The 17,124-nt window shown below is 39.9% G+C and overlaps 2 protein-coding genes across 3 annotated transcripts; one reads left to right on the top strand and one right to left on the bottom strand.

Moving 5' to 3' along the window:
• Positions 1–382: 382 nt before the first annotated feature.
• On the bottom strand, positions 383–2,284 carry LOC133515506 (uncharacterized protein K02A2.6-like). The gene has a single exon (XM_061848051.1). The coding sequence runs from the start codon at positions 2,282–2,284 to the stop codon at positions 383–385; it is 1,902 nt and encodes a 633-aa protein (XP_061704035.1).
• An 8,980-nt stretch (positions 2,285–11,264) lies between these two features.
• Positions 11,265–15,802, top strand: LOC133534764 (5-hydroxytryptamine receptor-like). Of its 2 annotated transcripts, XM_061874029.1 has the most exons (4): positions 11,265–12,177; positions 13,354–13,454; positions 13,565–13,672; positions 13,807–15,802. In XM_061874029.1, exons 1-4 carry the CDS (start codon positions 11,367–11,369, stop codon positions 13,876–13,878), a joined length of 1,092 nt encoding a protein of 363 aa, XP_061730013.1. In that variant the 5' UTR covers positions 11,265–11,366; the 3' UTR covers positions 13,879–15,802. The 2 variants fall into 2 exon arrangements, with proteins under 2 accessions (XP_061730013.1, XP_061730012.1); XM_061874028.1 differs by having other exon boundaries at positions 13,565–15,802.
• The last annotated feature ends 1,322 nt before the right edge of the window (positions 15,803–17,124 follow it).

Genomic DNA, 17,124 nt, shown 5'->3' with positions numbered 1-17,124 from the left:
TAGGTACCTGCATATGGTAATTATAAACAAAGGCTGATACGACATCTTATATAGCACGCGTATACCAGGGACATATTACAATCGTGTTCAAGGGATATCTTTAAATTAAACTCTTAACATTGTTTACAGTAGGTACAACCGTTTCTTACAATTAGAATGAACATATAATTCTTATATGCTAGGCGAACTTAAAACTTGTTTTAACGACAAAAGATCGTATACCTGTTTGCAGAATAATACAAAGCTATAACAGTACACAGATGTTGATGTTACGCACCTATACTTATTTATCTATTATTTATACTAGGTAGAAATACATTTACATATATCATAATGAGCAAACATTAGAAAATCTTTTTAGATAATAAAATAAGAAACATCACTAAAAGATGTCCTCGAAACCGAAACGTCTAGGGGGGTTCACAATAGGTCTCAAGCGATCGGGTCGCGTGCGCTCAGCGGCGGCACCTGGGTCGGGCCGCTGCGCCAGCTCCGGGTTCGATTCCGGATCTACCCGCGCGTCCCCTGGCGGATTGTCTACCTCGCGATCGACACTCTCCGCCGACCCTGAACTCGACGCCTCCCCGGTTGGGATCAACAAGGGTGTCTGAGCCGGTGGATAACTCAATGCCATATTACGCGGTCTAGGCTCCCGGACTTCACCATTTGAATCGCGTTTTCTTAGTTGATTTATATGCCGATGTGTAACTCCTACCGAACTAGCTATTGTATAATCGGTTTCCCCTATCCGCTCCAAAACCTGCCCAGCTTCCCATTTGCCCTGTGAGTTCCCTACGTTGTACCGTCTATACCATACCAAATCGCCTACGTCGAATGCTCGCTGCGTACCTCCCGCCGCCTCCCTCTGGCGGCGTTGAAGATCGGTAACCCTCTGTTCACGATCAGGTTTAAGACAATCTAACCGGGTACGCACCGCTCGACCTAAAAGAACCTTAGCTGGACTCTCGCCCGTGGCATTATGAGGGGTATTACGATACATTAATAGGAATCTACTTAAGGCCGTCTCTGTATTAATATTCTGCATTATCGCTTTTTTAATTACGCGCTTCCACAATTTGACCGCATTTTCAGCAGCTCCATTAGAGGCAGGATGGTACGGTGCTGAAAACAATTGTTCAATTTTATTATTTGAACAAAACGCTCTAAACTCCTCACTCGAAAACGGAGGTCCATTATCACTCACTATCTGTTTAGGCAAGCCGAACCTAGCAAAGTATTCTCGCAGTTTTTTAATTAATATTTTAGCCGTTGTACTCGACATTTCTGCTATTTCTATCCATTTAGAATACGCATCTATAAGTACCAAGTACTTAACTCCAGCTATTGGACCTAAGAAATCTAAATGAATCCTAGCCCAAGGACGACTGGGGTAGGGCCAGGGGCAGGGTGCGTGGCGCGGGGGCGCCGCTGCCACCGCGGCACACACGGGGCAAGCGCGGCACATGGCCTCCACGGCCTCGTCCAGGCCGGGCCACCACACATAGCTACGCGCCAGCGCCTTAGTCTTCACGATACCCATGTGCGAATCGTGCAACTCTCGCATAACACGTTCGCGACATGCCGTTGGCACCACTACCCTATGACCCCACATGACGCAATCAAGCTCTGAATATAATTCCGATTTACGATTGAAAAAGGGTTTTAATTCTTTTATGTCTGTATCTTGGGGCCAGCCGTCTCTGATATAACTAATAATTCTACCTAGCAATACGTCGTTACGAGTTTCTTTACTTACCGCATTATAATCCAAAAGCATCGCGTCAGTCGCAAAATGTAAATATGTTTGTTCCGGACCGTCCTCGTCTACGGAACCCGTCAACTTGTGTGCCGCTATGAGTCGCGAAAGAGCGTCCGCTGTGTTATCATCCGATTTTACGTATTCTATATCAAAATCGTACGCCGACAATATCAAGGCCCAACGCTGCAACCGGCTCGCAGTCATACTGGGTATACCATTACCCGGTCCAAATATGCTCACGAGTGGCTTGTGGTCGGTCTTCAACGTAAACCGCCTACCGTACAGGAATTGGTGAAACTTTCTTACTGAAAATATAATAGAAAGTGCCTCTTTGTGTATTTGACTATAGTTGCGCTCGGCCGGCGTGAGCGCTCGCGAGACATAGGCGATGACGGTGTCGGGCGCCCCGCGCGCGCGCCCGCGCATGGCCAGCACGGCGCCCACGCCGTAGGGTCCCGCGTCACAGGTGACAACCAGTTCCCGATCCGCATCGTAATGTCCTAAAACCGGCGCCTCGCTCAACATTTTTTTAACCTTATTAAATGCCCTGTCCTGTTCGACCGACCACGTCCACTTCCTTTGTTTCCTTAATAATTCATATAAAGGCGCTAAAATTTCACTAAGGTTTTGTATGAACTTTCCATAAAAAATTACCATACCTATAAACGACTTAAGTTCGGAAACATTCCTAGGTCGAGACATTGTTAAAATTGGCCTAACTTTGTCTTCGTCTACCCTAACCCCATTTTTATCAATCACAAATCCCAGGTATTTAACCTCTGGTACCAGAAAGGAACACTTTTGTTTTTTTATCCTCAGCCCATTTTTACTTAACCTTTCTAATACCTGCCGAAGGCTACCTAAATGTGAATCTAAAGTATCCCCAGTTATCAAAATGTCATCTAAAAAAAAGTTACGTTAGGGATATCCTTCAAAAGGTTACTCATGATTCTTTGGAATATACCCGGGCTAGACGAGAGGCCATATACTAAACGCTTATACCTGAACAATCCCCGGTGCGTATTAATTACCGTTAAATCTCTAGAACCGTCATCTTGTAACTTCCCCTACCTACACCCCAAATCTACCCCATCTATTAAACCCCGGACCTAATAAAATAATGAACCTAAACGTTAACAATCCCACCTTTAAAATTACCCCTACAATAATTTTACCTTAACAATTATTTGGCCAAGTGATCGTCTAGTTAAAGGTTAGGACCCCTCGAAGTGAACCGCGGTACTCTAGATTCTTTAATGAGTAACAACTAAATCTTGGACTCTGTTTTTACCTGATTAAGTATTACCTAGATGTTAAGACTTGGAAATTTACCATACTAAATAATTTATTATGTTGAGAGGAAATAATCGATAGGATGTTATGTTAAGATTCAACCTTCAGCAAAATACCGTAAGACTAAGTTATTCCAAACCTTTTTCTATATTAAATATGACACCTTATAAGTAGAATGAAAATATATAACAATCGACAAGGTATGAGCAGTGTCGTGGTAAAGAATATAGGCTCCGCCCACATGCACAAGGTCGTAGACGACAAGTGTAGCCTTAAGTTACAGAAACTATCAATGATTTTTGATGTAATGTTAAATATATTTTTATTAATTCATTAGAAAGATATTTAGTTATTGCAGCATATATGATTATATAAATATAAAAATATTTTTGGTAAAATCCTGCTACTCCTATTAAGTCTTCGGGGTAACATTGAAGCAGCACTCCTGGGTTAAGCCCATTTACACACTTATATTAAGATTAATTATTATTACCTATCAATCCTATCATCTTCTAAACGAGGTGTGAATGGATCACACGTGCTGCCTCTAATGCTAGATGCAGGTCTGAAGACTCTTACCCCGATTAGCAATATCAATCGGGCCACCTACTCCTATCTTATTAGCCAGACGGGCTATGACCAACGCTTCGCAACCCTATGCAAATCTAGGGGCTGACGAAGAGAAGCGATAAGTATTCGTCAGACACCATTTACTTATCTTTTTATATCCAAAAGCTAAGGCTACTAAGCCATTATCCCAGTCCCCATAGCTAAAAGTAGGCTGAATTCCTAGGCCTTTTAAATGTATAAACGAAGTACAAGTTTAACTCATTACTGTACTTTATGAGATCGAACTATCAAGGTGAGTATTATTCCACTCAAAGATTCCAATGGACTGCGCTCGCCTGCCAAAGGGTCTCTAAAACAAACCATTCTTTAATCCCAGAATAGTCTGTGTTCCTAAACCCAACTTGATATTTAAGGATTGAATATATAAATACCTTAGGACCTGATCGTAATACTCAGTACTTCGTCTCTACACCAAAAACCCAGAAATGAAAATAAATAGATATAAGATGTTACAGATAACCCTCAACTTTCCACTCAGAGTAACAGTCTGGAAGATTTAGGTAAATAAAACCCATTACCAGTATTTCACTAATATTATCATTAGTACACGTTATAAAACCATAGCTTCACGTCATTAGAACCTTTTGAAAGATATATATATATACACCAACCAATCAAATTTCTAGATCAAACCTAAGAGACCCTATAACAGTGTGTGTGACTCTACCCTATTCCTACCCTTAGACCCTAATCTAGTATGTCCAGAACACAGATCGTACTTACCATTGATCTAGTGATTTGGAACATACACAAGTGTATCCCTAAGTCTAAGCTGTAAGCATTCGGCCGACAAAACCGAGGTATAGCAAACCCTAGTGTCTGTGTGATTGGCCCCCTCCTCATCGCCACGTGGGCACGGTGGATGAGAATAGACCGCCCTAGCATGTCTATAGGTAATCAGCGCACTAGCACACACACCCGCACCAGTCACATGGGATACCCTGCCATGACTAAAACTTTATCTGTGATTGTTACCAATCATGACAGAAGCTCTCCCGTGACCAGCACTAGCATGAGCCAGAGCACCGAAATATATAAATATATTTAATACGAGACCTAGCCTCAATTACTGCAGACTTCAGTGAGCTGAGATTACTCTCAATGGCACGCACGTGATGCCCTCACATTCATCTAACAGCTGGACCTTGAGACTAAGGAGAGTATGCTCGCCTCTTATGTTGGTAAAGAAGAGACGCCAAGTCCTCTCAACTTGGAGCAAAAGACTTCTAAACAGCTGCAATTTGTCACCGTTAGGGAGAAGCTGCTTAGATGGACAAACTGTTAGTCCAAACAGTGATCTGGCTTTATAAAATAACAAACTAACCTCATAGAAAGGTAATAAAATAACAAAATTAGATTTTACTAACAAAAAAACTCACAATATAGTAACACAGATAAGGAAGTAAAGAATCTCCACCATAGCCTAAGCTTAGCATTACGACAACATTGTCCCCGCAATGCCAAACATAGACACAATTTACAAGTTTAAATTTACCAGGATAATTCCCAGCAAACACAAACAAATAGAAGGAATAGTAGAGAAACTTTACTTACCCAAAGCCAGAGATACCGCCAGTCCGATGGTCAAAGAATGAATAATCTCCTCCGTACTTTACGGCCCTTTTATATACTTTAGTAGCGACATAACAGCGACATAACGGCGACATAACGGCGACTAGCGACATAATAGCGACATAACAGCGACATATTGGCGACTAGCGACATAATAGCGACATAACGGCGACATAATAGCGACATAACGGCGACATAATAGCGACACAACGGCGACATAATAGCGACATAATAGCGACACAACGGCGACATAACGGCGACATAATAGCGACACAACGGCGACATAATAGCGACACAACGGCGACATAATAGCGACATAACGGCAACATAATAGCGACACAACGGCGACATAATAGCGACACAACGGCGACATAATAGCGACACAACGGCGACATAACGGCGACATAATAGCGACACAACGGCGACACAATAGCGACATAATAGCGACTAGCGACATAATAGCGACATATTGACGTCTAGTGATATAATAGCGACATATTGGCGACATAACAGCGACACAACGGCGACATAACGGCGACACAACGGCGACATAATAGCGACATAACGGCGACATAATGGCGACACAATAGCGACATAATGGCGACACAATAGCGACATAATGGCGACACAATAGCGACATATCAGCGACATAACGGCGACACAATAGCGACATATCAGCGACATAACGGCGACACAATAGCGACATAACGGCGACATAATAGCGACATATTAGCGACATAATAGCGACACAACGGCGACACAATAGCGACATAATAGCGACATAACGGCGACATAATAGCGACATAACGGCGACATAATAGCGACATAACGGCGACATAATAGCGACATATTAGCGACATAATAGCGACACAACGGCGACACAATAGCGACATATTAGCGACATAACGGCGACATAATAGCGACATAACGGCGACATAATAGCGACATAACGGCGACGTAATAGCGACATAACGGCGACATAATAGCGACATAACGGCGACATAATAGCGACATAACGGCGACATAATAGCGACATAATGGCGACACAATAGTGACATAACGGCGACATAATAGCGACACAACGGCAACATAATAGCGACACAACGGCGACATAACGGCGACATAATAGCGACACAATAGCGACACAACATTTTTTACGCACACAACGACAGGATTCGCTTGGTAGTCAGTTTAAGTAGACCAAAAAAATGATAAAATGAAACGTTCCAAAACCTATCAAGCATGAATATGCTAACATTATTATTTAAATTCAGGTATTATAGTTTTGTTTTCTGAAAATAACGTCTGTATTGTAATATTTTACGTTTATTATTAAGTTAGTAAGTCAATGTTCTTTATTACACCAATAATTATGCATTTATTCTAGGTTAACTTCAATTGATTATTATCATTCTTCGCAGCATTTTAAAATAAATAAATAAATGAAAATTCACTGAGTGTCATGTATTTAATCGAAATCACAAGTGGTAAAATACGGAAACGTGTCCTTCAAGTTGTAATTGTTAGAATACGGAGTGAAATCATGACTGAAAGATGCAAACGAAGAGTACTGTAGTTTTTAATTATTTTAGTTCAGTGTTTTAATATAAAACCAAGGCCAATATTACGAAATAGGCATATGGCTAGTCACAATCTTCCAATATAATTTGATTGTAGGCTTGTGATAAATCTAACTTAGTAAAATACCTACTACCGCTAAGCTGGGAAAACAGGTCTTCAATTTTAGGAATTGGAAATTTGTCTACTAATAAAACGCGATTCAAAGTGGATTTATAATCCGCGCACAAACGTAACGATCCGTCCGGTTTATTTACAATTACCAATGGCGTGGCCCAGTCCGAGTGCTCCACCGGCTCGATGACGTCGGCGCGCAGCATGGCGTCGAGCTCAGCGTCGACGCGGCCCCTCAGCGCGTAGGGCAGGGGGCGCGCGCGACAGAATACGGGCGCCGCGTCCGGCCGTACGCGCAGCCGAGCCCGGCCGCCGGTGAACGCACCCAAGGTCCCATCGAATATTTCTTTATGCCTGTAAATTACATCGGATATTTTATCGTCACATATTACATCATTTGTGAGAACATTTTCGCATGAAGACAGCTTAGGTATTGCAATATCCAATTCGGCTAACCATTCACGACCTAATAAACTCGTCGTACCTCTCTGATGGACATATAAATTCAATTTTTTATTAATGTTTTTGTACTGCACATTACCTACAATAAAACCTAATAATGGTTTCGTTACGGTACCATCATAAAACTTTAAAGATATATTACATGGCTCTAAAGGTACATCTTTAAACAAAGTATCATATGTCTGTTTACTTATACATGTTAAGGCTGTACCCGTATCAATCTCAAAGGTCATTAACTTATTATTAACCATAACTTGTATCCTTACCGGTCTATATTTGTCGAGGCTCATTTGGTAAATGGGCTCCTCGCTTCCGTCGTTTACCCCGAACGGTATTTCCTCCTGGTCCAACTGCCCATCTTCAACCACCCAGTGCACTCGTGAGTTGCCCCAGCTGTTTCTAGCGCGACCACCACGCGCTCCGCTGCCACCGGGAGTGGCCGCTGTTCCCGGCCCGTAACGAGTGGCTCCGCTTCGGCCACGTCCGGCTGAAGTCCTTGTACCGCCACCCTGAATATTGCCTCTAGACGCGGATACCTGTCCACGTATCCCGTCGGTCATGGTTGGGCACATGCGACGCAAATGCCCCTTTACATTGCACCGACTACACACGTAACTGTTAAATTTACAGTGAGCCTGCTCATGACGAAAATCACCGCACGCCATACACCCCGCCGCTGCCAAGCGAACATTATGCACTTGTGCAATAGGGGCCTCTGTTGCCAAGCCACATATGGCTGCACCGCCGCCTCCCCTTTCGACCGCTACCGAATCCCGCTCGGCCGCTTCAAGAGATAACGCTAATGACACTGATTTCGCGAAATTTATTTTAGTTTCCGCAAACAATCGCTGTCGTATTATATCACTGGATAGTCCGCACACAAACTGGTCTCGCATATTTTCGTCTAAAGTTGCTTCGAACCCACAAAACCGCGCCATCTTTTTTAACTCCGCCACGTACTGCGCCACTGTTTGACCTTTGACCTGTCGGTACTGACGAAATCTGAAACGCTCTGCTAGCACCGAAGGAGTTGGTTCCAGATGCTTTCCCATTACCTCTACTACCTCTTTAAAGGTCATCTCGGCTGGCTTCTTTGGGCTACACAAATTTACCATCAATTCGTAAGCTGTCTCACCGACCACTGAAATCAATGTCGGTAATTTCCGCTCATCTTTTACGTCGTTGACGACAAAGTAGCTCTCCAGCCTGTCACAATATGATCTCCAGCTACCACTTTGGACGTCAAACTCTCGAATTTTCCCCACTGACATGTTGATTTAAATAATATCCTCGTCAGCCACTGATAAATAAAAGAGTGGTGCGTAGTATGTATATTTCCAGACTGATCGGTCTAGCTTAAACCCACCCTCAAGTACATTTATAATAATTTATATCTACCCCATATTCAATACCTAACACTTTATAACTATGCGACTAGTTTCTTTCCTATAATTACATATTATGTTAGGAGATACTCGTTTAACTATCGTAATGTATAAAAATGTAATTGTTAACATCTACGGTAAAAGCATGTATCTCAGGCATCTATATGAATTACAAGTATCTAAAGTTAAAGTAAAAAGTCATTTATTCAAGTACGATTTTACAATCTCTTTTGAATCGTCAAAAGAACATTATAAATAAATAAATTATAAATCAAACATTATTAACAGCTTAGTTAAATAGAAAATTCAACAATTATAATTTACTACCAACATAGATTTCATAATCAATTCATATTCATTTTACCTCTTTTTAGTTACTTGATTTTTGCGTAAAAATGGGAGATATACTTGGATTCAGCGTAGAATACAGAGCTCAAAAAAGATACGTGGATTTTAAAACGACAATATTTTAAAAAATACACATTATTTCACTTTTTTTTCAGTGAAAGTTGCGCCTAAAACAGAAAATTCTGAAAATAAATAAAAAAACCGTTTTTTGAAAATTTTGGAGATACTAGTTTTCTGCTTAGGGTAGCCGATTATCACGGTAAAAATACCAAACCACTGCCTACTTAATGCAAAACAATATACAATTCATCACAAATTACAATATTAACATCTAAAAATAAATAATTAGCACATTTTAAACTGTTGTTACGGGCTGACAAGGGCATAAATCAAGGCACAATAAATGTTAAAACTACGTTTATTAACCTCTATGTACAATGAAACTTAACTATCCTAAAACTAGTTGGACGCCAGGAGCGTTTAGTCTGATGGTCGACTGGGTGCCGCTGCCTACCCACTGCCTGTCCTTTTAGCTAGCCCAATCTTCAAATAACAATATTTGCTGTGCACCAAAAGGGCGTTTCGTTAAGCCCTTAGTGTAGTTGAATCGGCACACACAATATAAACAAAATATAATCACTCCAGCTAGTTGGATTTCCAGATTGCACATTTAAACAATTTCGGTATAATGAATATTCCATATCACATTTCACAAGAACAGCGGAGGATGTTTACCCGAGTCGCCGTCACGAGCCCAAGTCCGTTCAATTTAATTTTTGTTGATTTCTCGTCATGACCGCAACCAAAATTCTAAATCTAAACACTAATGCACAAAATAAACAAATAAACATGGAAAAAGTTCGCCCGCTGCGGGGATTGAACCGGGTGCCCCAAGCTTGTTAGTCAAGCCCTCACACCACTGGACCAACTGAGCAGATGGCAAGCAGGCCCAAATAGGTGACCATTTGTAGCGAATAAAATCGATGCACCTTAATACAATTATAGAAGGCACATTATTGCTTACCCCTCACTTAACATTGTTGCTTAACACTAGATACTAACATCACACTGTACAGTACAAGGACGTGCATCTATCTTCTAACAAAACCTTAAACATTCATCACGCACAACTACCTGCCTGCCTGCAAACAAATCACACTGAGAGGCTGATTGATCTCGATTCTGGTCCATGAGGGAGCAAAATTTGGTTGGGTATAAAAACGGACAGTACCCATACATTTTTTTATAGAGGAACTGTAAGAATGCTTTTTGCACTCTCTCCAGAAGACATAAGATGCCTCATAAGGGTTCCAGATTGCGGAGGTGGACTCGACTTTGCTTCTCACTAGGGCACCGTACAAAAGCTTTATAGTACCTGTGTCATGAAAATCCCTAGAATTCCTGATATTATGTAAGACCATCAATTTTTAAGCGAATTCCAAAAAGGAGGAGATTATATCAATTCGACCGTATTTTTTTGGAATGTATGTTACCTCAGAGCTACGTCATTTCTGAAACGATTTGGAAATATATATATTTTAATTCATATAGTCCCTGGTTGGTTCCGTTTTTGTTTCAACCCAGTTTTAATGATGGGATCCATGATGAATCCAGCGAATTCCTCAAATCTTATAGGCATACATATATCGATTTTAGTATGATCATCAACAAACCGAGCACTTTCATCCAAAACAGTGCTATTTGATGAAGTGGAAGTACCTAATGATGATGACCATAACGGGACTCTTTAACAACGCATATTTCGCTTTTGGCGATTTTCCCTCTTCGTAATGTTTGTTAAGCAAGTAAGTCCTGAAGGAACATTTGTGTTACGGTCTAGTTCTGATGATGGAGCCCACTCCATGAGGTCGAACTTCTCAAATCTTGATGGCTTAAGATCCATACCTTGAAACTTGAAACGTACCCAAAGCGCAAAAATGCATGCATGCTACTAGCATGATAGTTTGGCCAGACAGAGACGACAAAAAAAAAACGGAAAAAAATTACGGAGCTCTGAGTCTGAGGTAACCAATAAAATACAATCAAATTGAGAACCTCCTAATTTAGAAATATTGAAGTCGGTTAAAAACGATTATTTTGCTAATCCAATTAATCTAAGAGTATACTTACCTCATTGGACAAACAAAGTTAATGTTTAACGCTTAGATCAAACAATTCCGTCCGCACATCGAGCTCACTAGGAATTGTACCGCGTAGTAGAGTGCATGGAAAATGCCACTAAAAAAAATAGCGACCTAGTGAATTTAAATTCCGAAAGAGTAAACTTATCGCTCATAATGTTTAACCAATTTTCAACTGCATCCCGCGAGTTTAATTATACAATGTGGGCTGAATTTTTAGCAGAAGCATTGCCTAAAGAGTACGTTTACTCCAAGGTAATATACGTAATAGCCATGGTCTGCATATTTACGATCAGCCTTGTAGGAAATTTGCTTACGTGCGTTATCATTTACTACGACAAATCTATGCATACTGCAACTAATTATTACCTATTCAACTTAGCCGTGTCGGACTTGATCGTCACCTTCTGCATTCTACTGGCGGTGCAGGAGAAACTGAGTGATGCCTACATTTCCGGTCAGCTAGCGTGCCAAATATATTTCGTGTGTGTGGTCTGCTCGTGGAACAACAGTATCCTGACCATAACCGCCTTGTCTATTGAGAGATACATGGCTATTATGCGCCCTTTGTTGTTGAAATCAACTCCAGTATGGCGGAGAGTAACCAAAATAATTGTTGTACTGTGGCTTATAGCAATTTTGGAGACAGTCCCAGAAATATTTACAGTATCTGCAATTACGACTCGACAATCTACCATATGTTTTACGATTCCGACCGCTTTATCCAGGGTTGTGAACGGAGTACTGGCAATTATAACGTTTCTAATACCACTTCTAATTATGACGTTTGTATACACAATGATCGCAGTAAAAGTTAATGTTACACCGAAAGACTATTCAAGAGATCAGATTTTTAATTACCGAAATCCTAGAAGCAAAGTTAACAAATTATTAGGTAAGTGCATGTGAAGATTGTAAAGACATGGTGTTGTTACCTACAGAATGAAAAATCGCGTTTAGATCGCCCAGCCTTTTTTGTCTTTTTCTATTAGGATGACCACGTTAATTTTTTAAAAGTTACTAAAAACTTTTTTAAATAGTGCAATAAAACATTTGTTGATCAATTACTTTTTGATTAAAAGTTATTTGTTACAGTTACACTTGTAACTTAGACTACTAGCATTTTTGGCAACATATATTTCTGATGATGGGATCCACGAGGAATCTAGGGAACTCTTCAAATCTTATAGCCAGACACAGACACAAGTATAATGACTTTCTTATTTTGATCAACAAATCAAATGCGTAGAGGTTGCTTTTAAATGGACACCATACTGGTTGCCACATCTGAACACAATATCGTTCCTTGCAAAACAAAGGGGCACGGCCGTACCATCATTTTCAAGGTCCTGTAATTTTGTGCTGGAAGCTTCATAAAATCCTGAATTTTCAGTGACATATAGGGCATAATATGAGTTAGATATATTCCCAATAACATCCAATTTGAATACTTTGGACTTGTAGTTTAAGAATTATTGCTCGTCAAAGTTCCTTAGTTTTGTCACTGACACACGCATTCACTCACATCATGATTCTCTTCTAACAGATCCACAAGCTTCAAATTTTAAACATAATTAGTTTTTAGCTTATCAAGCCATAAACAATCTAAAAAATATTACAACATCAGTCACGTTTTAATGATCTATATAAATATATGCGATTACAAAGTGACTTATGCAGTTCCTACAAATACTAGGTAAAGTAAAGGTACACGGTATGGGTATGAGTATTGTATAAGTAAGAGTATAGTGTGGGGTATGTATGAGTATTGTATAGGTATGAGCAAATAGTATTGGTGACTGTACAAGAATTAGTACCCGAAAAGAAGGACTGCCTACAAAAAGAGATCCCATCCCAAAACATTACATGTAAAAAGTTACAAGTTTCGCAGCGCAATTCTTCTACTACCAAAAAGTTCGGAGATGTACTTAATGTGAAACCAGGTCGGTTATTTTAGTCAGTGCCAGGGGGTGTTAAAACCGTATCTATATTAGATATCTTAATTTTTAATACTTGGCCCTCGATATTTATGGCTATATACTTATACCTAGTGTCGTGGTTTTATCTCCAGTAGCTATGACGCTGTCATTCCTTATCTGCTGGCTGCCGTTCTTCGCCATCCGAGTCATGGTCGCCGCCCTGGACGTCCAGCAGCTGAGAGCTTCCGCTGAGGTAAGGCCAAATATATTTACGTTATATTTACCTATTCATGCCAGAGTAACTAGGTCTGACACTGTTATATCTACTTGTCCTTTAAAAACCCTTGTCTCCTTGGGTTTCAGTGGTGGGGGCTCGGATATAGAGTTACAGACATCAACAGCTGGTTTAGCATCGCAATAAATCCAATTCTCTTCAGCCTTATGTCCACTAAATTCAGAAAGGCCTTAAAGGTAAGCAATGCAGGTCGTAACGATCATTTTTGGTCAATATTATCAGTATATTTAAATGTTTTTAAGCGATTTGCAATATGCTTATTCTGAACTGGCCTACTTTATTTACTTCTACTAAAATCATATTTTTTCAGTCGTTTTGGAATACGAAACTTAGGAACAAGCATCATCTCAAGCCCCAGCACAATACGTGTACGCAGATATAATAGTTATGAATTACGAAAAAGGGTAGACGAAATAGTCGAGAAGATAATGGATTGTAATTTCCTTGAGATACGTCATTGAGAAAATTCCGAGTACTGATTGACTATGGCAAGCAACCAAACTACAATAGTCAATATCAACTCGCATGTACTCCACTAACAATTATTAACGTATTAGGTTGGTAGCTCTGTCTCGTGCTGCTTTTTTCACTTTATTGGATTAAAATTAATCTCTGGCAAGAGTGTTAAGGGGGAATTGCAATATATATAGTTAAGAACTGTAATTAGTCTTAATGATTCCATTGTATTATGAAAATTAAGGAGTTTTAATTTAAGTTAGATACACATTAAGTGTGTTGGCGTAAGCAGAGACATGTTAGTCGCTTCGCTTGACAGACAGATGAAGTGTGCGAAAGGGAAGCCATGACGTATATGAACAAGCCATAAGTGCGAAAGAGGCAGACTACATATGAGAAAACGTAACCAATTTTGAGTTCGAAGGCGGCCGAGGCGGCCAAGATCATATTGCCGTATTTTTTAACGTGAAAAATATAAGAGAATCAAAAAGAAAAATATATATTAAGTAATTTAGTGACGATGGTGTCATGTTGTGTGCCGGGTTGTAGTGTTTCAGGTCCAAAAAACCCAGGAAAATACTCATTTCACAGGTAATTATGATATTCGTAGCGAAATTTTCGTAACGATATTTTATCAAATTAACAGCATAAAAAGTGTAAAAAACCAATTTATACAGTTCATTATAAGTTTTTCTTCAATTGTGTGTTAATATTTCATCATATTAGTCAATATTTTAGAATATTTTGTGTAAAAACCTAAACTGTTACTTTACGCTAGGGCTTGACAAAATGTTCATATGACTGTATCGATAACTTGTTGGTATATAAGTAGGTATGGACTTAGTTGTTCACAAGATATCATTAAGATATTACCTTTACAACCGACTTAAAATAATAACGATTGTTATAATACCTTTTTTGAAGGTGCACATGTTTAGCGATAAATTTAAACTTCACTTTCCAACACAGTACTTACATTTTAAACACTTTTCCATGGCTTTGCCGCCAACACAAGGAAACACAAGACAGCGTATACTTGTACACAACGTATACACACCCAACCCAACTTGTCAGCAGGAAAAGGCGCGAAATTCAAATTTTCTTTGGTAAGTCAACTCTTTGCGACCACATTTTCAAACAACTTCAACTTTATCATTTTCAACTTTTTCAAACACATTTGAAAACGTAGTCGATAAAGCAGTTAAACATCGATAGATTATTAATATGTTGTAACATGACATCACTACTTTTGTTCGCACATAGACAATTTACACACACACTTGCATTTCATTTTTGGTCACACTTTCGAAGTTTGACAGTCGTTCTATACTATCCTATTTCTATGGGCGTAAGCCGTAAACTTACACGTGCATGGAACATTATAGCTACAATTAAATGTGGACAAATTAATGATCAATTACGATTACTCATAATTTTATCATGCAGGTAGTTAGTCTAGTTTATATTAGTTGCCGTTTGAAAATCTTTTAAAGTCGATGTCCTGGGTAATGACGATAATTTCGTAATCACGACCATGTTATTTTGTTTGAAATACCATTATCTACAGTGAAATGTAATCTGCAGCAGAAGGCATGCTATTCTAATATGTATTAAGCAAATAACAACAATGACTAAGTACTATTGTACTACCAAGACATACAAGATAACATCTAAGCAATTGGACGAATTCAAGGAGATAAGACTATAGAGTTAATTTAATTTAAGCCGGGTTACGAATGTTACGACCTGGGGTAGTCTTTGTAACTAGGTTTTTAAACTGTTATTTAATATTTGTTTAAGTTTTTATTTCACATTATAAGGAAATTTTACAATAAAATAACTATTAAAAATTACAACTAAAAATTTATACCTACAATTAAACTGCGCCCCGCTGTGCCCGATGCGAAGGTGTGCCCATGTGAGCTGTTGGGGAGTAACGACCCCACGGACCCGAGTGCTCCCGAGAGTCAGAGTCTCCGTCTCAGGCGTGTATTCGTCGGTCGGAGTGGACCCGATCAAGGGGACCCGCAGGACTTTCAGCTCTGGCTTGCCTTCATTAGCCGTCCAAAGAGGAGTCGTTAGAATTATATGCTCTAGGTGGAAGTGAAAGATGCATAAGACGCGAGTTGGCACAGAGACTGTTAACAGCCATTGTGTAGAAATCGGCGCACACCTCTCAACACCCCTGAGCTGCTCACACCGGTGTTGCTCTTGGTCTTCTTTACGACGAAAGTTTTAGGGGCCCCTCTAGCAAACGGTAAGTCACCGCCTGCGTCGATAATGTGTAGAAACATTGTTATGGCAGGTGTCCGGACCTCTCAGCAATAGCCCAATCTTTTGACACGCCAAACTTCAACACCATAACCGGCACTCTTCTCCACTGTATTTATAAAAGCTCCTATGCTAGCTGAAACCGATTTACGGGTACCCGTGAATGGGTTCTAGCTGGTATATTCCATAACATTAAACTTATCTTAAAGGGATTGTGCTGTTGGCTACGGCCCCACGCATGACTTCCAAAGGTCCGGGACCCCATGGTCTCGAGCTACGGAAAGACATCAATAAATAAATAATAATATATAAATATTAGCCCCAAACTAAGCAAAGCTCGTTGGACTTTGGGCTTATACTAGGCGAAGATATATAGATACATACGTACCTAGATAAATTTATACGTTTATGTTTATATATTATATAGCAAACACCCATGGATCAAGTCTGTGTTCACCACTGTTTAAATAAATGCCCTTACTGAGATTCGAACCCGGGACTACCCACTGACGGACTCAACTGGTTTTCGTTCATCGAGATGTTTACTATGGACTATATTGTTAAATTTGTGCGGCATCGAAGTAACCGATGTCGTGGCGAAATAACCACCCGAGGGCCGTACGCAGAAGATAGGTTAACTAATAAAATAATCCATTTGAATAAATTAACAGGTAGGTAAGGTCAGCTTCTTGAAGGAATGCGTCCAATTAGATGTCATCCTGAATAAGTATATAATTATATACTCACGCACAACTTCCAAGCGGACCATGTCGCGGAAAAAAGGTTTGTTTGGTAATATATATAGTTTTCACCACACCAGCGCTTTCGCGCGCTCGGATATCAATATCGTGCTACGAGCGGTTAAACAATAACTTTGCCACCTCGTAAAACAAATAACTAT

Source organism: Cydia pomonella, chromosome 2 (assembly GCF_033807575.1).
Source record: "Cydia pomonella isolate Wapato2018A chromosome 2, ilCydPomo1, whole genome shotgun sequence".
NCBI lineage: Eukaryota > Metazoa > Arthropoda > Insecta > Lepidoptera > Tortricidae > Cydia > Cydia pomonella.
Note: the sequence above shows the minus strand (reverse complement) of the source record. Positions and strands in the feature narration are given on the sequence as shown.